Genomic DNA, 23,742 nt, shown 5'->3' on the forward strand with positions numbered 1-23,742 from the left:
CAGCAGTCCTACCATCATGTAAAATAATTACAGGCTTTCGTTTTACACTCACTTGGCAGGACAATAGTACGTACCTCCCTGGGTGGTTGTTGTCTACCAACCTACTACCACAGGACGGTAGTACCTCCCTGGGTGGTTGCTGTCTACCAACCTACTACCACAGGATGGTAGTACCTCCCTGGGTGGTTGCTGTCTACCAACCTACTACCACAGGATGGTAGTACCTCCCTGGGTGGTTGCTGTCTACCAACCTACTACCACAGGATGGTAGTACCTCCCTGGGTGGTTGTTGTCTACCAACCTACTACCACAGGACGGTAGTACCTCCCTGGGTGGTTGCTGTCTACCAACCTACTACCACAGGACGGTAGTACCTCCCTGGGTGGTTGCTGTCTACCAACCTACTACCAAAGGATGGTAGTACCTCCCTGGGTGGTTGCTGTCTACCAACCTACTACCACAGGATGGTAGTACCTCCCTGGGTGGTTGCTGTCTACCAACCTACTACCACAGGACGGTAGTACCTCCCTGGGTGGTTGCTGTCTACGAGCCTACTACCACAGGATGGTAGTACCTCCCTGGGTGGTTGCTGTCTACCAACCTACTACCACAGGATGGTAGTACCTCCCTGGGTGGTTGCTGTCTACCAACCTACTACCACAGGATGGTAGTACCTCCCTGGGTGGTTGTTGTCTACCAACCTACTACCACAGGATGGTAGTACCTCCCTGGGTGGTTGCTGTCTACCAACCTACTACCTATATGTTTATATTTATTAACACTTAATATTTATTTTATGTACCTTATCATATAGAAAATTCATCAAACAAAATTTTATAATAACCACACAACCAATCGGGTTGAAACCCATGGAAATTGAGTCATAAAACTCCAGGTCAGTGTGTATGTTTTACGAACCACTCGCCACAGTTTCAAATGCCACCCGTTCCATGGTTTATTTACAATTGTGGTATCACGGTTACGTGGGTTGAAATTTCACACTGTAATGCATTTCAAGGCAGAAAATACAGTAAGCCCTTGACTTCTGTATTGTGTATATTATTATTATACACAATTCAGGTCCCCAATGCACTTGTAAGTCAAGGATTTCCTGTAGAGCAAACTATTCAACACTACTTACCACAGGGTCATGTGACTTCCTCCTCAGTATTAGACTTCTGATCTACTTCTCTTCTCTCTTCAATGTGTCGTCGACACATGGGGCAATAATCTAATTGTAGAGCACACCTGTTGCAGAACCCTCTGTATGAGGGAAATAAAATTTGTAATATTGTTGGTAGAATTACCGATAATATGTTAGGTAATAGGACACAAGTGCAACTAATACGATATTTCATTGTGGCGTTGTTTCAGTCTTCAGGAGCTTTGTCAAGCTTAAAGCTCATGGAGAGTGAAATGTTGCCACAAGAAAATGCCACATTAGTTGCACATGTGGCCTTTTACCAAACAAAATAATATTTATACTTGATAATACAAGGACAAAAGTAGGAATACCAGAGTACAGTGGACCCCCGGTTAACGATATTTTTTTCATTCCAGAAGTATGTTCAGGTGCCAGTACTGACCGAATTTGTTCCCATAAGGAATATTGTGAAGTAGATTAGTCCATTTCAGACCCCTAAACATACACGTACAAACACACTTACATAAATACACTTACATAATTGGTCGCATTGGGAGCTGATCGTTATGCGGGGGTCCACTGTATAGTGGTACCAACTTTTTTTTTTTATGGGTGTGAGGCATGAGATTTAAACATTGCAGTGAGCAGGAGGCTGGAAGAAGAGATGTTATGTCTGGAAGCAATGTGTGGTGTGAATATTATGCAAAGAAGTTGGAGCATAGAAATTTAGAAAGGATGAAGAGGGAAAGGATATGTTTTCTTGGGTGAAAGGAGAGGCAAGGGACATACCAGAACTGTAGGAAGGAGGACAAAAAGGAGGTGTTAAGTGCTAGAGACTTGAGCATCCAGCAGGATTGTGCAAGCATGTCTGATAAGAGTGAGTGGAGACCTCTGGTTTTTAATACGTGATGTACTGTTGGAGTGTGAGAAAGATAAAATTTATGATAGGGGTTCAGGATAAACTGGTCAGCCAGACTTGAGTCCTGGAGGTGGGAAGTACAGTGCCTGTACTCTGAAGGATGAGTGAGGATGTTACAGTTCTGGAGGTGGGAAGTACAGTACCTGTACTCTGAAGGATGAGTGAGGATGTTACAGTTCTGGAGGTGGGAAGTACAGTACCTGTACTCTGAAGGATGAGTGAGGATGTTACAGTTCTGGAGGTGGGAAGTACAGTACCTGTACTCTGAAGGATGAGTGAGGATGTTACAGTCCTGGAGGTGGGAAGTACAGTGCCTGTACTCTGAAGGATGAGTGAGGATGTTACAGTTCTGGAGGTGGGAAGTACAGTACCTGTACTCTGAAGGATGAGTGAGGATGTTACAGTTCTGGAGGTGGGAAGTACAGTACCTGTACTCTGAAGGATGAGTGAGGATGTTACAGTTCTGGAGGTGGGAAGTACAGTACCTGTACTCTGAAGGATGAGTGAGGATGTTACAGTTCTGGAGGTGGGAAGTACAGTACCTGTACTCTGAAGGATGAGTGAGGATGTTACAGTTCTGGAGGTGGGAAGTACAGTACCTGTACTCTGAAGGATGAGTGAGGATGTTACAGTTCTGGAGGTGGGAAGTACAGTACCTGTACTCTGAAGGATGAGTGAGGATGTTACAGTTCTGGAGGTGGGAAGTACAGTACCTGTACTCTGAAGGATGAGTGAGGATGTTACAGTTCTGGAGGTGGGAAGTACAGTACCTGTACTCTGAAGGATGAGTGAGGATGTTACAGTTCTGGAGGTGGGAAGTACAGTACCTGTACTCTGAAGGATGAGTGAGGATGTTACAGTTCTGGAGGTGGGAAGTACAGTACCTGTACTCTGAAGGATGAGTGAGGATGTTACAGTTCTGGAGGTGGGAAGTACAGTACCTGTACTCTGAAGGATGAGTGAGGATGTTACAGTTCTGGAGGTGGGAAGTACAGTACCTGTACTCTGAAGGATGAGTGAGGATGTTACAGTTCTGGAGGTGGGAAGTACAGTAACTGTACTCTGAAGGATGAGTGAGGATGTTACAGTTCTGGAGGTGGGAAGTACAGTGCCTGTACTCTGAAGGATGAGTGAGGATGTTACAGTTCTGGAGGTGGGAAGTACAGTACCTGTACTCTGAAGGATGAGTGAGGATGTTACAGTTCTGGAGGTGGGAAGTACAGTACCTGTACTCTGAAGGATGAGTGAGGATGTTACAGTTCTGGAGGTGGGAAGTACAGTACCTGTACTCTGAAGGATGAGTGAGGATGTTACAGTTCTGTAGGTGGGAAGTACAGTACCTGTACTCTGAAGGATGAGTGAGGATGTTACAGTTCTGGAGGTGGGAAGTACAGTACCTGTACTCTGAAGGATGAGTGAGGATGTTACAGTTCTGGAGGTGGGAAGTACAGTACCTGTACTCTGAAGGATGAGTGAGGATGTTACAGTTCAGAAGGCCATATGAAGTGAGATGTCAATGTACTTCTGACATAAGAGATATTGAATAATGATGGTGAACATTTTCATGGTTAGGTCACCTGACCTCAGCAGTAGATGGCCTCAGGAAGAAAGAGGGGGAGAAGAAGCAGATAGATGGAGGAGAGAAGGTAGCCATAGTAGGAGTTAATTTTTAAGATTAAAGAAAGTATTCCATAATGATTATAAAGGACAAAAAGTTACAATACCGTGACTGGTACAATACCGTGACTGGTACAATACTGTGACTGGTACAATACCCTGACTGGTACAATACTGTGACTGGTACAATACCCTGACTGGTACAATACCGTGACTGGTACAATACCCTGACTGGTACAATACCCTGACTGGTACAATACCCTGACTGGTACAATACCCTGACTGGTACAATACCCTGACTGGTACAATACCCTGACTGGTACAATACCCTGACTGGCACAATACCCTGACTGGCACAATACCGTGAGATACAGTGAGCACAATAGACTGGCACAATAGAGCACAATACCGTGAGCACAATACCGGACTGGAGTGAGCACAATACAGTGACTGGCACAATACCGTGACTGGTACAATACCGTGACTGGTACAATACCGTGACTGGTACAACACACATACATGACGTTTCAGTCCAACTTCGACCATTTACACACATACATGACGTTTCAAACTTCGTATACATGACTCAGTAACTTCGACCATTTACACACATACATGATCAAACTTCGACCATTTACAACATAAAAGTCCAACTTCGACCACTTACACACATACATGACGTTTCAGTCCATCGACCATTTACACACATACTGACGTTTCAGTACGACCACTTACACACATACATGACGTTTCAGTCACTTCGACCATTTACACACATACATGACGTTTCAGTCCAACTTCGACCATTTACACACATACATGACGTTTCAGTCCAACTTCGACCATTTACACACATACATGACGTTTCAGTCCAACTTCGACCATTTACACACATACATGACGTTTCAGTCCAACTTCGACCATTTACACACATACATGACGTTTCAGTCCAACTTCGACCATTTACACACATACATGACGTTTCAGTCCAACTTCGGCCCAAGTAGGAACATGTCGACATAAGCTTCTCTCCTATGTGCGAGTTATTTGTGTATAATGACCATAAACACACTAAAGCACAGTGACTTTTGTTATCTTTTGGAATGTGTGTTTTACGTCATTACCTGTGTGCGCACGGAAGGAGGGTAATCGCAGCACTCTCATCAAAACAGAGAGTACACGCTCCTTCTTCAACGCTCATCGCTCGCAGCTTCTGCAGTTGGATATGTCTGTAAAATATGTAAACGCTAAAGGCCATCATTAAAAAATAAAATCGTCTTGAGGTTTGCCTTCCCCAAGGAGAATAATAATATAGTTATAACAATTATTTTTATATGCAATTTTTTGTTATTGCATCAAAATTAACAGAGTATCACCTTGCTCAAATTTAAGCAATAAAAATCAATTCACTGAACCAATCTAGACAAAATAATAAAAGAGTTTCAAAACGTATTATTATTGTTATTACTATTATTATTCTTTTTATTTAACACAACATTCTCCAGGGACGCTGTAAGTTAGGATTTAGTGCCTCTCGATTATAATAAAATAATAAACATCGAAGCAATCTTTCACTATTTTGCTTGGGGTAACAAATCTTCATGTGATCTCACAGTACATGTAGATCTACAATAGTACTCTAAAATCAATCATAACACAGCAAATGGCTGCCACAAGAATTGTCTGACACTAGTGATACAAGGACTACACATACACACCATTATACAAAAAATACACCTACCCAGCATAGACATTTCACACAACATATTGTGTATCTACCTCAGCAATGCTGAATATAATTCCACTTTTTTTTTCAAAGTCCTTTTTTCACAAATACAGAGTGCACTCTTTCTTCTTTCAACGCACTGGCCATATCCCACTGAGGCAGGGTGACCCAAAAAGAAAAAAGAAAGCTTCTCTTCTTAACTTTAGTAATGTATACAAGAGAAGGGGTTACTAGCACCTAGCTCCTGGCATGTCAGTCGCCTCTTACGACACACATGGCTTATGGAGGAAGAATTCTGCTCCACTTCCCTATGGAAATAAGAAGAAATAAACAGGAACAAGAACTAGTAAGAAAACAAGAAAACCCAGATGGGTGTGTATATATATGCTTGTACATGCATGTGTAGTGTGATCTAAGTGTAAGTAGTAGTAGCAAGACGTAACTGAAATCTTGCATATTTCTTCTTTTCTTCTTTCAACAAACTGGCCGTATCCCACCAAGGCGGGGTGGCCCAAAAAGAAAATCAAAAATTTATCTTTTCGAATTTAGTAATTTATACAGGAGAAGGGGTTACTAGCCCCTTTCTCCTGGCATTTTAGTTGCCTCTTACAACACGCATGGCTTACGGAGGAAGAATTCTTTTCCACTTCCCCATGGAGATAAGAGGAAATAAACAAGAACAAGAACTAGAAAGAAAATAGCAGAAAACCCAGAGGGGCATGTATATATGTGCTTGTACATGTATGTGTAGTGTGACCTAAGTGTAAGTAGAAGTAGCAAGACATACCTGAAATCTTGAATGTTCATGAGACAGAAAAAAAAGACACCAGCAATCCTACCATCATGTAAAAAAATTCCAGGTTTCCGTTTTACACTCACTTGGCAGGACGGTAGTACCTCCCTGGGTGGTTGCTCTCTACCAACCTACTACCACAGGATGATAGTACCTCTCTGTATGGTTGCTGTCTATATGCTCTCTGCCAATCCCTGGGCACCCACCAACCACTCCAACACAATATTTCCCCCTACTTTTAACATCTGTCATGATCCCATCAGTTCCAGCTGCTTTACCCCCTTTCATTCTACGTAATGCCTCACGTACCTCCCCCACACTTACATTCTGCTCTTCTTCACTCCTAAAAGATGGTATACCTCCCTGGCCAGTGCATGAAATTACCGTCTCCCTTTCTTCATCAACATTTAAAAGTTCCTCAAAATATTCTTGCCATCTACCCAATACCTCCATCTCCTCATCTACTAACTCCACTACTCTGTTTTTAACTGATAAATCCATTCGTTCTCTAGGCTTTCTTCGAGTCGAGTCTTGTTTAACTCACTCCAAAATTTTTTCTTGTTTTCATTAAATTTTCTTGCCTCTCCCACTCTTTCATCCACTCATGAACTTTATATTTAATATCACACTAATTTCTTCCTTAGACTCAAATTTTTACATTAGAACCAGATTCTCTGTACTCGAACTTTTAATTTAATTTTTACAGGACCTACCTGAAGATATTTTAAACATCAACAAACTACAGCAGCAGCTGAATTACTTCCAATTTGCTCTTTCTACTATGTTATCAAAATTTTTGCATTTTCTTTTATATTTTGAAGTGGATATTTCTGGCTTGTCAGTAATTTTGTCAATAAGCTGTTGACAGTTACCACAATCTGGTTATGACTATAAAGTCCACAGTGTGGGTGAATTATTATTATTATAATCAAAAAGAAGCGCTAAGCCACAAGGACTATACAGCAGTGTGGGTGAAACAGTCGGCACTTTATACCATTTATCTGCATCGGGTAACAGTGTCATGGAGAGGAAAGAGTTGTAACATACAATACTGCCAACTGTAATTATCTATTTGTAGCTACAAGAGCAGAGTTATGTTCATGTTTTTCCATCTTTAATAATTTGTTATCATGAAGTTATAAAATTTCCAATGGTTGAAGTACTTATTGTATCCTCTTATAATTTAATTCATTCATCTACCAATAGACACCTGGTTGTCTTCAAGACTCCTGGTTGTCTTCAAGACCCCTGGTTGTCTTCAAGACTCCTGGTTGTCTTCAAGACCCCTGGTTGTCTTCAAGACTCCTGGTTGTCTTCAAGACTCCTGGTTGTCTTCAAGACCCCTGGTTGTCTTCAAGACACCTGGTTGTCTTCAAGACACCTGGTTGTCTTCAAGACCCCTGGTTGTCTTCAAGACTCCTGGTTGTCTTCAAGACTCCTGGTTGTCTTCAAGACCCCTGGTTGTCTTCAAGACCCCTGGTAGTCTTCAAGACCCCTGGTTGTCTTCAAGACCCCTGGTTGTCTTCAAGACTCCTGGTTGTCTTCAAGACCCCTGGTTGTCTTCAAGACTCCTGGTTGTCTTCAAGACCCCTGGTTGTCTTCAAGACCCCTGGTTGTCTTCAAGACCCCTGGTTGTCTTCAAGACTCCTGGTTGTCTTCAAGACTCCTGGTTGTCTTCAAGACACCTGGTTGTCTTCAAGACTCCTGGTTGTCTTCAAGACCCCTGGTTGTCTTCAAGACGCCTGGTTGTCTTCAAGACCCCTGGTTGTCTTCAAGACGCCTGGTTGTCTTCAAGACCCCTGGTTGTCTTCAAGACCCCTGGTTGTCTTCAAGACCCCTGGTTGTCTTCAAGACCCCTGGTTGTCTTCAAGACCCCTGGTTGTCTTCAAGACTCCTGGTTGTCTTCAAGACCCCTGGTTGTCTTCAAGACTCCTGGTTGTCTTCAAGACTCAAGACTCCTGGGTGTCTTCAAGACCCCTGGTTGTCTTCAAGACTCCTGGTTGTCTTCAAGACTCCTGGTCTTCAAGACCCCTGGTTGTCTTCAAGACTCCTGGTTGTCTTCAAAACTCCTGGTTGTCTTCAAGACCATGGTTGTCTTCAAGACCCCTGGTTGTCTTCAAGACCCGTGGTTGTCTTCAAGACCCGTGGTTGTCTTCAAGACCTCTGGTTATCTTCAAGACCTCTGGTTGTCTTCAAGACTCCTGGTTGTCTTCAAGACTCCTGTTTGTCATCAAGACCCCTGGTTGTCTTCAAGACCCCTGGTTGTCTTCAAGACTCCTGGTTGTCTTCAAGACCCCTGGTTGTCTTCAAGACCCCTGGTTGTCTTCAAGACCCCTGGTTGTCTTCAAGACACCTGGTTGTCTTCAAGACACCTGGTTGTCTTCAAGACACCTGGTTGTCTTCAAGACGTCTGGTTGTCTTCAAGACGTCTGGTTGTCTTCAAGACGTCTGGTTGTCTTCAAGACGTCTGGTTGTCTTCAAGACGTCTGGTTGTCTTCAAGACCCCTGGTTGTCTTCAAGACCTCTGGTTGTCTTCAAGACCTCTGGTTGTCTTCAAGACCCCTGGTTGTCTTCAAGACCCCTGGTTGTCTTCAAGACTTCTGGTTGTCTTCAAGACCCCTGGTTGTCTTCAAGACCTCTGGTTGTCTTCAAGACCTCTGGTTGTCTTCAAGACCCCTGGCTTTCTTCACGAAGACACTGGAGAAGCCTTAGACTAAAGTCAGTACCTGACAAGCTGGGCTGTGGTTCATACGTCAGGTTGTGTGCGGCCAGTGGTAACAGCCTGATTGATCAGACCCTGATCCACCATGAGGCCTGGTCTCAGACCAAGCCACAGGGATGTTGACCCCCAAAACCCTCTTCAGGTATACAACTACTACTCCACTTCCTTGTCCCGTCCCCGTCCTCCTCTCCTATATATACCGGCTTCCTCACCTTGGTGTGTTAGGGTGGCTAGTTAATGGACCAAGTCAAACCACAACTTTCTCTTATGTGCGGGTTATTCGTGTATCTACCATATTGTTTGTGAAGAAAGATTTCTTAGTATCACTTTGATATATCATGTGTAAAGCCTTCTGCTCTCTGGAAAGAAAATGGTTTATACAATGGTAAAAGACACATAATACACTGCAACTCTCTTTTAAGAACATAAGAATGTAGGAACACTGCAGGAGGCCTACTGGTCCATACAAGGCTGGTGCTACTACTGCCAATTATAAAGCTGATTAAAACCTACCTGGGTAATATAATCTTCTCACTTTCTTTGAGATATGCGTGGTCATTGAAGCTCTGGAAGGGAATGTCCTTAGGGGGGTAAATGAACGACTTCTTGCCAAAGTTGAACTCGCACTGTTGGAAGGACATGAAGCTGGCAGCAGCAAAGAATCCACACCTAGCCAACAGAGGAAAATATTTGTTAGTTTTTAACATACTGGCCATCTCCCATTGAGGCATGATGACCTAAAGTGAAAAAATGTACTGGCTGTCTCCCACCAAGGCAGAATGACCTAAAAAGAAAAAAACATATGTACATAGGACCCTGTATCCGTGGGTCCAGTTTGTGCAGTTTCAGTTATCCACTGTTTAATGTGGCCTGAAAATAACCCTTACTTTTGCTTAATAATGACACCAAAGCACAAAAGTAGTGATGGCAGTTCTTCAGAGCTTAAGAGAAGCCATGAAGTGCTTCTCATCATTACAAAAGTGATGATTCTTGACTTACTGCGAGTAATTTATCTTTCTACTTCCTGTTCTTGTTTATTTCCTCTTAGCTCCATGGGGAAGTGGAACAGAATTCTTCCTCCGTAAGCCATGCATGTTGTAAGAGGCGACTAAAATACCGGGAGCAAGGGGCTAGTAACCTCTTCTCCTGTATATATTACTAAATGTAAAAGGAGAATCTTTCATTTTTCCTTTTGGGCCACCCCGCCTCAGTGGGATACGGCTAGTGTGTTGAAAGAAGAAAGTATGCAAGTAAACGAAAAACGACATGTATATTATTCACTACAGAGACTCCCCTACACATGAACATTCATGTTGCAAAAGTTCATTACCTTCGTAACTTGTTCAGCTATCATAGCTTTGGGGTACAGTCCCTGGACCCATCTTTTGACTACCGCCCACAGGATGGGTATGGGGTGCATAATAAGCATATTAAACTAACTAAACGTTCGATAATATGAACAATTTGCCCTGAAGTATAAAATTTGGGCGTAAGATTTAGTTCGCAGTCTGCCGAGTTGTGGCAGCAATGTAGCGTGGGAAGCGCCGATATGTAAATAATACGTACTAGATTACTCGAGCAGCATCATTCATATGTGTGTGCTTGTGTTCTGTCCCCAAATTCAGTGCTATTTGTGATTATTATACCCACAATATGTTTGGTGTTAAGTACAAAAGCAGTGGTGATGCAGGTGGTAGTGTTAAGAAGTGCCAGACCATCACAATGGAGACAAAAGTGAAGGAAGAATCTACAAACGCTGTCAGCAATTTAGTCACCCTCAGCAGAAGGCTGGACCTTGATCTCGAGGAAGATGACTTCAACGAATTCCTTACTGCTCACCAAAAGGAGCTGATCAATGAAGACCTTGTGGAGCTGGAAACCCAGAGAAAGGAATAAAAAGGAGAGGAAGTGGAAGTGGTTCCAGAACCGAAGTGTTTCCAGATGAAGTTGATGGCAGAGGGGTTTTGTTTGCTTGAAGAATCGCTGTCATTGTTTGAATTGTAGAGTTCAAATGTGGAAGAGTACACCAAGGTTTCAGCAGCTGTCAGTGATGCAATTCACTGCTACCATCTCATCTCTGAAGAGAAGAGAAGTGAAGAGAAGAGAAGGCCACCACCCAGACATCCCTAGACCGCTTCTTCAAGAAGCTGGACAAAGGTAATGAGTCCCGTCAGGAGCCTGAATCAGTGCCATCAACTTCAGATGCTACCACATTCAGGCCAATACCTTTTCACCATCTGTTTGATTAAATTTACATCATTTACGAACTTTATTATAAACATTATAAACTTTAGTTCATTTACGACACGTTTTGTACAGTATTTTTCCTGTGTTCGTGTACATGTTTAACCTATGTACACTTCTAGGTTACTCGATGGTCATGTGTACATAAACTACACTGCCTTTACCTTTGCCTTTGAAGCGTTTTGAGAGTTTAGCTACTCTCGGAACCCGGCCATAGGCCAGGCTCATCTGGTGCTTGCCTGGTCAACCAGGCTGTTGCTGCTGGAGGCCTGCTGCCCCACATATCCATCACAGCCTGGCTGATCTGGCACCTGCTGAAGATACTTGACCAGTTTCCTCTTGAAGGCTTCTACACTTGTTCCATATAAGTAAGTACATACATACTTACAAACAAATGGACTTACAAACGACCACTTGAAACCGAACCTGTTCGCAAGTAGGGGAGACTCCGTATTTATATTCGACTTACTATAGTATTTTCAAATTACGCTGGGTTCATCGGAATGTAACCCCATTGTAAGTCAAAGGGCACCTGTAACTCCTAGCTACTTTCTTCACATCAAGATTTTCACCCTTAAGCCCAATCTATATAAAACTTCTGGAGCTGCTGCTGTTGCTTTCATGCAGCTCTCCATTTTCTCCTGTGAAAACTTCCCTAAATCTTTTATGAAGATCTCCTTGAAACTTCTAAGTTCTTTGCATACTTAGCTGTCATCCTATGTCTTCACCTATATGTGGTGGCAGGGGTCAAGTGTCACCTCCTTTGATATACCTTTGAAGAGTTTCAAGAGTTTCTCTACTCTGGTGCTTGCCTGGTCAACCAGGCTGTTGCTGCTGGAGGCCTGCTGCCCCACATATCCATCACAGCCTGATTGATCTGGTACCTGGTGAAGATACTTGTCCAGTTTCCTCTTGAAGGCTTCTACACTTGTTCCAGCCGTGTTTCTGATATCTCCTGGTAAGATGCTGAATAGTCTGGGACCCTGGATGTTGATACAGTGTTCCCTTATTGTTCCCACCGCTCCCCTGCTCATCACTGGGTTTCAATTTAATGCTTGCCAGATTCAACGTCTGACATTTCTTACTCAAAATTTTACAAGAATTTTAAAATCACCTTAGTAAAATTCATAATTTAGTCTAGCATAAAAAAAATAGAAAGGGATCCTCATTTCTGCCTGAAATACACTGCATACTAATTGCTTTCTTTTGTGTCTAACAATGTATAATTGAATGTAAATTACATTATCCTTATAATGCATGAAAGAAATGAAGTACAATGGAACCTCTGTTTTCGTATGCCCTTGTTTGTATGTAAAACTATAGTTATTCTCTATAAAAATGTAGTTTTTGTTAATATTTTTGTGTGCGAGGGGCTTGGACTTCCAGCAGGCATGCGTGAGCGTGTTTGATAGGAGTGAATGGAGACAAATGGTTTTTAATACTTGACGTGCTGTTGGAGTGTGAGCAAAGTAACATTTATGAAGGGGTTCAGGGAAACCGGCAGGCCGGACTTGAGTCCTGGAGATGGGAAGTACAGTGCCTGCACTCTGAAGGAGGGATGTTAATGTTGCAGTTTTATAACTGTAGTGTAAGTGTGCCTCTGGCAAGACAGTGATGAAGTGAATGATGGTGAAAGTTTTTCTTTTTCGAGCCACCCTGCCTTCGTGGGAATCGGCTGATGTGTTAATAAATAAAAATAATTTTTGGGTGTCTGGAACAGATTAATTGAATTTACATTATTTCTTATGGGAAATATTAACAAAAAATACATTCAGCAGAGAATAACTATAGTTTTAAATACAACCTGGACATACGAAAACCAAGGTTTCACTGTAATTGTACCTCACACTTTTGTTTTAAAAGCCATACAATCACTGTTTCTTAACCAGTAAACGGTCCAAACGTATATATACGTTTTTTCAACATTTGAAAGTATGTAAAAAAAGTAATCTTTTTGTTTATTTACATTTGAAAATGTGTAAAACAACTTGGATCTACTTTTTTTTTTTTGTTATATTTGAAAATATGTAAAAAAAAAGTAGATCTACTTTTGTAGCACTACACATGTGAACGTAGATCTGCTTGGACCGTTTACGGGTTAATATGCTGGCCGTCTCCCACCAAGGCAGAGTGACCCAAAAAAGAAATACAGTGGACCCCCGGTTAACGAACTTTTTTCATTCCAGTAGTATGTTCAGGTGCCAGTACTGACCGAATTTTTTCCCATAAGGAATATTGTGAAGTAGATTAGTCCATTTCAGACCCCCAAACATACACGTACAAACGCACTTACATAAATACACTTACATAATTGGTCGCATTTGGAGGTGATCGTTAAGCGGGGGTCCACTGTACTTTCACCATAATTCACACCATCACTGTCTTGCCAGAGGTGCACAAATACGACAGTTTAGATGTCACTCTAAACAGTAAATACCCCAAACTCATCCTTTAGAATACAGGCACCATACTTCCCACCTCCAGGACTCAATCTGGGTAACTGGTTTCCCTGAATCCCTTCACACTATTTTAACCTAATTTACAGAGGAAACACATCTTCAAAATAGGGTGAAACGGATTTTAATTTACTTACGTGGCATTTTTAAAGACCTGGGTGAGAGGTGGTAGAGGGTCGCCATTAAGATAAAAGATGACCTGAGCATTGTTTAGGTCAAGGAGTGAGCCCAGCACATCACCAGGCTGCCAACTGGGATGCGTGTGAGACTGACTCTGTGCATTATGCCAGAACAATTGTCTACATCCATCATACGCTACAGAAACCTCGTCGTCACCTATTCCATAACCTTCCTGGAAATGAAAGGTTGTAACTGTTTTAAATTATCATTGTGGGAAAACGCTAAAGCCACTGGGCAAGCCGGCCCAGTGGCTTGCGCACTGGCCTGGATTTTTACAACTCACTTGCCAGGGTTCTAACCCCTCCCATACTGTGGTTAATCCGTAGAGGTCATTCAGTGCTTGGGGAATGGGGGACAGTAGCACCAGTTCCTTGCTTTAAGAGTGTTTCACATGCATTAACCCTTAAATTGTCCAAACATAGATCTACGTTTACGTGCGTAGTGCTCTGACCTTGATTTTCCCCATTTGAAAGCATGTAAAAAAAAAAACGTAGATCTACGATCGGAGTGCCCAGCACGTGGACATAGATCTACGTTTGGACAGCTTAAGGGTTAAGGTAGCCCTGGTAAAATATTTTACTCGCACAGCTTTATCAAGGGAGATACAAAATGACGAGGAATCTGATTTTATTTTCAACTTCTTTCAGACAATTTTAAGAGGTTTAGGCATCTGGCAAAAATTTCCTACGAATTCCCGTTCTCAATGTCAAATAGTTGGATGGTTTCATCCAAACATTTTTATGATATGAGAAGAGTTTAAAAAATTTAAAAGTGAGAAGTATAGCATAGAAAACCTTTTAATATTTTCAATGACAAGAATTTACATTTATACTTGAATAGCCGTTAATTCAATGGTAGCACTACATTGAATTTGTGGTTATTTTACTGTCAAAATGAAGATAGCCAAGAAAACATAGAAAGTATTGATTAGAGAATCTCGCCAATTTTCACCAAACTGTTCAGACATTATCTTTAACCCAATCTTTATAGTTCTGGAATATTATGAGATGTGATGCTCATCCAGACCATGCAAGAGAGTAGACCAGTTGTGGATTAGTAAGACACATGTGTAACATGAAAGATTCTAATGATTATAGCCATAACCATAATTTTTAAAGGGATGGAGGGGTAAGCCAGCTGAAGGTCTCGGTCAGATGATCAACAGTTTCCACTGCTGGTCATTATATGACTAAACCCAAATCAGGAAACAGTTGTCCTGGTTCTTGACAAGACTAACCTAGCCTAACACGTGCAGCAGATGCATATCTATACTGCCAAACCGTTCCACCCGAACTGCAGCTTCTTCAATTAGAAACAGAGATGAGTAAATAATGGAGACACCTGAGGCAGTGAGGTGATTAGTCCCTCAAGGGTTAGGGACTGATCCCCCTCAACTCATCTCATCGCTGCTTCAGCTGTATCCAATATTTAGTAAACTCTGACTAAAGAAGATCCAGATCAGGCAAAACATTTCAACAACAACAAAAAAAAAAAAAGGTTGCTAAACTCTAGCAAATGTGTCTGACTTATTTGGTATACGTGTAGTAGTATCCATAAAACCGTGACACATACATGGTTAAGAAACTTGCTGTCTTTAGTAGCCCAGCCAATCTGCATGACACCAGCAGTTATGATGGTCGCCTCGTAATACCACACTCCAGAATCAACTTGAAAAGTACACCGAACGCTCTCAAAGGATGATGCATCACAGCGTGCCTGTAAAATAGATAGATCCAAGATGTGCTACTCTGTTTCCTCACAAAATGTTTTTAAAAGTACACAAATGCTCTCAAAGGATAATGCATCGCAGCGAACCTGTCAATTACACCCAAACCAAACGCTCTCTAAGGTCAATTACCTGTCAATTACACCCAAGATGCATTACTCAGCTTCTCACAAAATAAAGCCTCTCCTCACTTAGTGATGTACTCGTTCACTGCCGACTCGGACTTACGACGGGCTCTCTGACCAGTATGCATACTTAAATAATGTATATTAGAGCTTATTTCCTCTATTCTGTTTATTACAATATACAGTACACTACTGTATAAACATTTAAAATATACTAAAAATGTTATAAATGGCACAAAGGTAACATTAAAACAATATCAAAGATGACTGACACAAACTCACTACCATTATAGTATGCTTCTCGCTTAGCGATAAATTCGTTGACTGACATGGTCTTAGGAACGAAATTCCGTCATTAAGCGAAGAGGTGCTGTATTTAAAAAATTAAATAATGTTTAAAGAAACTGTAAATAACTAATAAAAAACTAGAAAATACACTTACTTGCAATCCATCTGGAGAGATTTTGAGGTATTCACTAACATCATTACTATTCAACATTGCATTAAGGTGAGCTGTGTCAATGCTTTCATAGGAGTATGGACGGCCTTCGCAGATAACTGCAAGAGAAAATTTTAGAAAGCTCTCACCCTATTTCTTCATTTCACACACAGTGTACATGTTCCATCGCCTCTCATTTCTGGCCACTGGAGCAACAAGGTGAAAGATGTGTGCAAGACATGTACGGGTGATTCTCGACTTATGGTATTTCAGCTTTATGACGGTGCCAAAGCAATTACAGTGGACCCCCGGTTAACGAACTTTTTTCATTCCAGAAGTATGTTCAGGTGCCAGTACTGACCGAATTTTTTCCCATAAGGAATATTGTGAAGTAGATTAGTCCATTTCAGACCCCCAAACATACACGTACAAACGCACTTACATAAATACTCTTACATAATTGGTCGCATTTGGAGGTGATCGTTAAGCTGGGGTCCACTGTACTTTGGAGATGAAGCTTAAGATAATTACCCAGCATGAGGGTGGCAAGTGCACGGTAACTTTTATTTACTTAATTACTTTTCAATACTGGTATTTAGTTAGCTAATTATTTGTTTATTTACTAATTCAGTGACAATACTTATTTATTTAACATATCATATTCATATCTGAGTTACGATATTTTTGACTTATGATGAATTCATCAGAACGTAACTCCATTGTAAGTCAAGGAGCACCTGTAATTAGTAATAACGGTAGAATTACCAACAAAGTGTTAGATAAATGGACATGGATGCAACTAATGTGACATTTTATTGTGGTAATGTTTTGCTCTCCAGGAGCTTAAAGATCCTGGAGAGTGAAATGTTGGCACAATAAAATGTCACACTAGCTGCATCTCTTTCTTTCTTTCAACGTACCAGCTGTATCCCACTGAGGCGGGGCGGCCCGAAAGGAAAAACGAAAGTTTCTCATTTTAAATTTAGTAATATACACAGGAGAAGGGCTCACTAACCCCTTGCTCCCGGCATTTTAGTCGCCTCTTACGACATGAATGGCTTATGGAGGAAGAATTCTGTTCTACTTCCCCATGGATAACTAGTTGCATCTGTGGCCATTTATCTAACAAGACATCTAATGCAGAGTAAGCCTTTATTTTAAATGACAATTCACTCAGAACTGTTTTATTAGTTGGGGGAAAGTGCTAAACCCACAGGGATCATAGAGCACCTGAGAAATGGGTAAACATTCAGGTTCAATCTAGGTAAGGTGAGGTGAGGTAAGTCCAGTTCTTTGCACCAATATCAATAAAAGAAACTTTACCATTTCTACAGAAAAAAATGTAGTTTTAGGGTTCTCTAAAGATATGATAATGTTCAATTCTGAGATAAATGTCATTTAAAATATATGATCTGCGTTACATGCCTTTCAGTCGAATACAGCACAGAACTTAAACAGAATGGAGCTGAATTTCTATGCATGGGAGATCGTCTTTCAACAAACCGGCAGTGTCCCACCAAGGCAGGGTGACCCAAAAAGAAAAATGAAAGTTTCTCTTTTTAACCCTTTTAACTGTCCAAACATAGATCTGTGCAAAGTGCTCCAAATGTAGATCTGTGTTTTATTACATGCTTTCAAATGGAGAAAATGAAGGTTGGAGCGCTACACATGTGAACATAGATCTACGTTTGGGCAGCTTAAGGGTTAAACTTAGTAACATATACAGGAGAAGGGGTTACTAGCCCCTTGCTCCTGGCATTTTGGTCGCAAAAGAAAAAAAAAACAAGAACTAGTAAGAAAATAGAAGAAAACCCAAGGGGTGTATGAGGTGAAAGTGTTGAATGATGATGAAAGTATTTCTTTTTAGGGATTTTCTTTCTTTTTGGGTCACTCTGCCTCGGTGGGAGACGGCTTGACTTGTTGGAAAAAAAATATTATGTATATATATACGTACATATTTTTTTTTTCAACAAACCGGCCGTATCCCACCAAGGCAGGGTGGCCTAAAAAGAAAAACGAAAGTTTCTCTTTTTAACTTTAGTAATTTATACAGGAGAAGGGGTTACTAGCCCCTTGCTCCCAGCATTTTAGTCGCCTCTTACAACACGCATGGCTTACGGAGGAAGAATTCTGTTCCACTTCCCCATGGAGATAAGAGGAAATAAACAAGAACATGAACTAGAAAGAAAATGAAAGAAAACCCAGAGGGGTGTGTATATATATGCTTGTACATGTATGTGTAGTGTGACCTAAGTGTAAGTAGAAGTAGCAAGATTTACCTGAAATCTTGCATGTTTATGAGACAGAAAAAAGACAGCAGTAAGGGATAGATTGTCAATATTCTTTCATTTTTTCCATCCATTTGGGGAAAGAATTTGGTTTGTACAAGTGTAGAAGAAAATGTGTAGATGTGTGGATGTATGCTAATTGTAGACACAATGTGTAGATGTATATTACTGATTTAAGTGAATAACATACAGATGTATGCTAAATGCAGAAACATGGGCGATTTATGCTACTGGTAAAATCATTTGACAGATGTGTGCTCCCATTAATTTTTTGTATTTTAGATGAAGTTTCGATAAAATAAAGACCATTATCAAGTCACAAATAAGAGAAAATTGCTTCAGCATTCTGAAGGATGGATAAGGATATCGTACTTCAGAAGGTTGTACCATGTGAACTGCGACGTCTACACTTTTGGAGAAACAAGATAGAAAACAAGTGACAATATATTTCCTTGTTTGGGTCACTATGATGGTGGAAAATGGAGAACTCGCGATGATGTTTTGGTCCGACTTGGACCATTAATGATCGTCGTAGGCTTCTTTTTTCTATGGGTGAGTTATTTATGTACACCAAGTCCTTAACTTACAAACACATAGAGAATCTTCTGTACTGTGTATATCATTATTGTGTATAATATTATTAATATCATTATTATACATCCTAGGTAGTAGGTTGGTAGACAGCAACCGCCCAGGGAGGTACTACCGTCCTGCCAAGTGAGTGTAAAACGAAAGCCTGTAATTGTTTTACATGATGGTAGGATTGCTGGTGTCCTTTTTTGTGTCTCATGAATATGCAAGATTTCAGGTACATCTTGCTACTTCTACTTACACTTAGGTCACACTACACATACATGTACAAGCACATATATACACACCCCTCTGGGTTTTCTTCTATTTTCTTTCTAGTTCTTATTCTTGTTTATTTCCTCTTATCTCCATGGGGAAGTGGAACAGAATTCTTCCTCCGTAAGCCATGCGTGTTGTAAGAGGCGACTAAAATGCCAGGAGCAAGGGGCTAGTAACCCCTTCTCCTGTATATATTACTAAATGTAAAAGGAGAAACTTTCGTTTTTCCTTTTGGGCCACCCCGCCTCGGTGGGATACGGCCGGTGTGTTGAAAGAAAGAAGATTATTATACATAATACAGGAGGTCCCAAGTGTGTTCGTAAGTTGAAGACTTCCTGTACTGTTCCAGTCATGATATTGTGCCATTCCTGTGTTGTTCCAGTCATAATATTATGCCTCTTATTCTTTTGGAGAATGTAATAATAAAAGATAGGTAGTAGGTTGGTAGACAGCAACCACCCAGGGAGGTACTACTGTCCTGCCAAGTGAGTGTAAAACGGAAGCCTGTAATTATTTTACACGATGGTAGGATTGCTGGTGTTTTTTCTGTCTCATAAACATGCAAGGTTTCAGGTACGTTTTGCTACTTCTACTTACACTTAGGTCACACTACACATACATGTACAAGCATATATATACACACCCCTCTGGGTTTTCCTCTATTTTCTTACTAGCTCTTGTTCTTGTTTATTTCCTCTTACCTCCATGGGGAGGTGAAACAGAATTCTTCCTCCATAAGGTATGCGTGTTGTAAGAGGCGACTAAAATGCCAGGAGCAAGGGGCTAGTAACCCCTTCTCCTGTATATATTACTAAATGTGAAAGGACAAACTTTTGTTTTTCCTTTTGGGCCACCCCACCTCAGTGGGATACTGCTGGTGTGTTGAAAGAAAAGAAAAAATAATAAAAGAAACTAAAATTATGATACATATAAGAGAAGTGTACAAATTAATTCTTAGTGAAATAACATATAAGCTACATACCAGTAACAAAAAAATTTACATACAGTGGAACCTCAAATATCGAACTTAATCCGTTCCAGGAGTTAGTTCTAAATTCAAAAAGTCTGAAAAGCAAAGCAATATTTCCCATAAGAAATAATGGAAATACAATTAATCCATTCCAGAAACACAAAAATATTCAATTTTATAGAGATTAATTATAGCTTAACATACACACAACAAATATAGCATTCAATTATGTATTAGTAAATTTAAATAATTATTATTATTTTTATTATTATCACACTGGCCGATTCCCACCAAGGCAGCGTGGCCCGAAAAAGAAAAACTTTCACCATCATTCACTCCATCACTGTCTTGCCAGAAGGGTGCTTTACACTACAGTTTTTAAACTGCAACATTAACACCCCTCCTTCAGAGTGCAGGCACTGTACTTCCCATCTCCAGGACTCAAGTCCGGCCTGCCGGTTTCCCTGAATCCCTTCATAAATGTTACTTTGCTCACACTCCAACAGCACGTCAAGTATTAAAAACCATTTGTCTCCATTCACTCCTATCAAACACGCTCACGCATGCCTGCTGGAAGTCCAAGCCCCTCGCACACAAAACCTCCTTTACCCCCTCCCTCCAACCCTTCCTAGGCCGACCCCTACCCCGCCTTCCTTCCACTACAGACTGATACACTCTTGAAGTTATTCTGTTTCGCTCCATTCTCTCTACATGTCCGAACCACCTCAACAACCCTTCCTCAGTCCTCTGGACAACAGTTTTGGTAATCCCGCACCTCCTCCTAACTTCCAAACTACGAATTCTCTGCATTATATTCACACCACACATTGCCCTCAGACATGACATCTCCACTGCCTCCAGCCTTCTCCTCGCTGCAACATTCATCACCCATGCTTCACACCCATATAAGAGCGTTGGTAAAACTATACTCTCATACATTCCCCTCTTTGCCTCCAAGGACAAAGTTCTCTGTCTCCACAGACTCCTAAGTGCACCACTCACTCTTTTTCCCTCATCAATTCTATGATTCACCTCATCTTTCATAGACCCATCCGCTGACACGTCCACTCCCAAATATCTGAATACGTTCACCTCCTCCATACTCTCTCCCTCCAATCTGATATTCAATCTTTCATCACCTAATCTTTTTGTTATCCTCATAACCTTACTCTTTCCTGTATTCACCTTTAATTTTCTTCTTTTGCACACCCTACCAAATTCATCCACCAATCTCTGCAGCTTCTCTTCAGAATCTCCCAAAAGCACAGTGTCATCAGCAAAGAGCAGCTGTGACAACTCCCACCCTATGTGTGATTCTTTATCTTTTAACTCCACGCCTCTTGCCAAGACCCTCGCATTTACTTCTCTTACAACCCCATCTATAAATATATTAAACAACCACGGTGACATCACACATCCTTGTCTAAGGCCTACTTTTACTGGGAAAAAATTTCCCTCTTTTCTACATACTCTAACTTGAGCCTCACTATCCTCGTAAAAACTCTTCACTGCTTTCAGTAACCTACCTCCTACACCATACACTTGCAACATCTGCCACATTGCCCCCCTATCCACCCTGTCATACGCCTTTTCCAAATCCATAAATGCCACAAAGACCTCTTTAGCCTTATCTAAATACTGTTCACTTATATGTTTCACTGTAAACACCTGGTCCACACACCCCCTACCTTTCCTAAAGCCTCCTTGTTCATCTGCTATCCTATTCTCCGTCTTACTCTTAATTCTTTCAATTATAACTCTACCATACACTTTACCAGGTACACTCAACAGACTTATCCCCCTATAATTTTTGCACTCTCTTTTATCCCCTTTGCCTTTATACAAAGGAACTATGCATGCTCTCTGCCAATCCCTAGGTACCTTACCCTCTTCCATACATTTATTAAATAATTGCACCAACCACTCCAAAACTATATCCCCACCTGCTTTTAACATTTTTATCTTTATCCCATCAATCCTGGCTGCCTTACCCCCTTTCATTTTACCTACTGCCTCACGAACTTCCCCCACACTCACAACTGGCTCTTCCTCACTCCTACAAGATGTTATTCCTCCTTGCCCTATACACGAAATCACAGCTTCCCTATCTTCATCAACATTTAACAATTCCTCAAAATATTCCCTCCATCTTCCCAATACCTCTAACTCTCCATTTAATAACTCTCCTCTCCTATTTTTAACTGACAAATCCATTTGTTCTCTAGGCTTCCTTAACTTGTTAATCTCACTCCAAAACTTTTTCTTATTTTCAACAAAATTTGTTGATAACAGCTCACCCACTCTCTCATTTGCTCTCTTTTTACATTGCTTCACCACTCTCTTAACCTCTCTCTTTTTCTCCATATACTCTTCCCTCCTTGCATCACTTCTACTTTGTAAAAACTTCTCATATGCTAACTTTTTCTCCCTTACTACTCTCTTTACATCATCATTCCACCAATCGCTCCTCTTCCCTCCTGCACCCACTTTCCTGTAACCACAAACTTCTGCTGAACACTCTAACACTACATTTTTAAACCTACCCCATTCCTCTTCGACCCCATTGCCTATGCTCTCATTAGCCCATCTATCCTCCAATAGCTGTTTATATCTTACCCTAACTGCCTCCTCTTTTAGTTTATAAACCTTCACCTCTCTCTTCCCTGATGCTTCTATTCTCCTTGTATCCCATCTACCTTTTACTCTCAGTGTAGCTACAACTAGAAAGTGATCTGATATATCTGTGGCCCCTCGATAAACATGTACATCCTGAAGTCTACTCAACAGTCTTTTATCTACCAATACATAATCCAACAAACTACTGTCATTTCGCCCTACATCATATCGTGTATACTTATTTATCCTCTTTTTCTTAAAATATGTATTACCTATAACTAAACCCCTTTCTATACAAAGTTCAATCAAAGGGCTCCCATTATCATTTACACCTGGCACCCCAAACTTACCTACCACACCCTCTCTAAAAGTTTCTCCTACTTTAGCATTCAGGTCCCCTACCACAATTACTCTCTCACTTGGTTCAAAGGCTCCTATACATTCACTTAACATCTCCCAAAATCTCTCTCTCTCCTCTGCATTCCTCTCTTCTCCAGGTGCATACACGCTTATTATGACCCACTTCTCGCATCCAACCTTTACTTTAATCCACATAATTCTCGAATTTACACATTCATATTTTCTTTTCTCCTTCCATAACTGATCATTTAACATTACTGCTACCCCTTCCTTTGCTCTAACTCTCTCAGATACTCCAGATTTAATCCCATTTATTTCCCCCCACTGAAACTCTCGTACCCCCTTCAGCTTTGTTTCGCTTAGAGCCAGGACATCCAACTTCTTTTCATTCATAACATCAGCAATCATCTGTTTCTTGTCATCCGCACTACATCCACGCACATTTAAACAACCCAGTTTTATAAAGTTTTTCTTCTTCTCTTTTTTAGTAAATGTATACAGGAGAAGGGGTTACTAGCCCATTGCTCCCGGCATTTTAGTCGCCTCATACGACACGCATGGCTTACGG

At 41.0% G+C, this 23,742-nt stretch overlaps 1 protein-coding gene across 4 annotated transcripts in view; it reads right to left on the reverse strand.

Moving 5' to 3' along the window:
- The window catches only part of LOC128704640 (RING finger and SPRY domain-containing protein 1), a 68,980-nt gene that overhangs the window by 11,335 nt on the left and 33,903 nt on the right, over positions 1-23,742 (reverse strand). For all 4 annotated transcript variants that reach the window (XM_070079603.1, XM_070079604.1, XM_070079602.1 and 1 more), the window contains exons 7-12: positions 16,095-16,210; positions 15,374-15,517; positions 13,759-13,973; positions 9,435-9,590; positions 4,805-4,909; positions 1,142-1,263 (exon numbers count right to left, since the gene is read on the reverse strand). In XM_070079603.1, the coding sequence (XP_069935704.1) occupies positions 1,149-1,263; positions 4,805-4,909; positions 9,435-9,590; positions 13,759-13,973; positions 15,374-15,517; positions 16,095-16,210 (851 nt within the window). In that variant the 3' untranslated portion in view covers positions 1,142-1,148. The remainder of the gene's footprint in view (positions 1-1,141; positions 1,264-4,804; positions 4,910-9,434; positions 9,591-13,758; positions 13,974-15,373; positions 15,518-16,094; positions 16,211-23,742) is intronic.

Source organism: Cherax quadricarinatus, chromosome 100, assembly GCF_038502225.1.
Source record: "Cherax quadricarinatus isolate ZL_2023a chromosome 100, ASM3850222v1, whole genome shotgun sequence".
NCBI lineage: Eukaryota > Metazoa > Arthropoda > Malacostraca > Decapoda > Parastacidae > Cherax > Cherax quadricarinatus.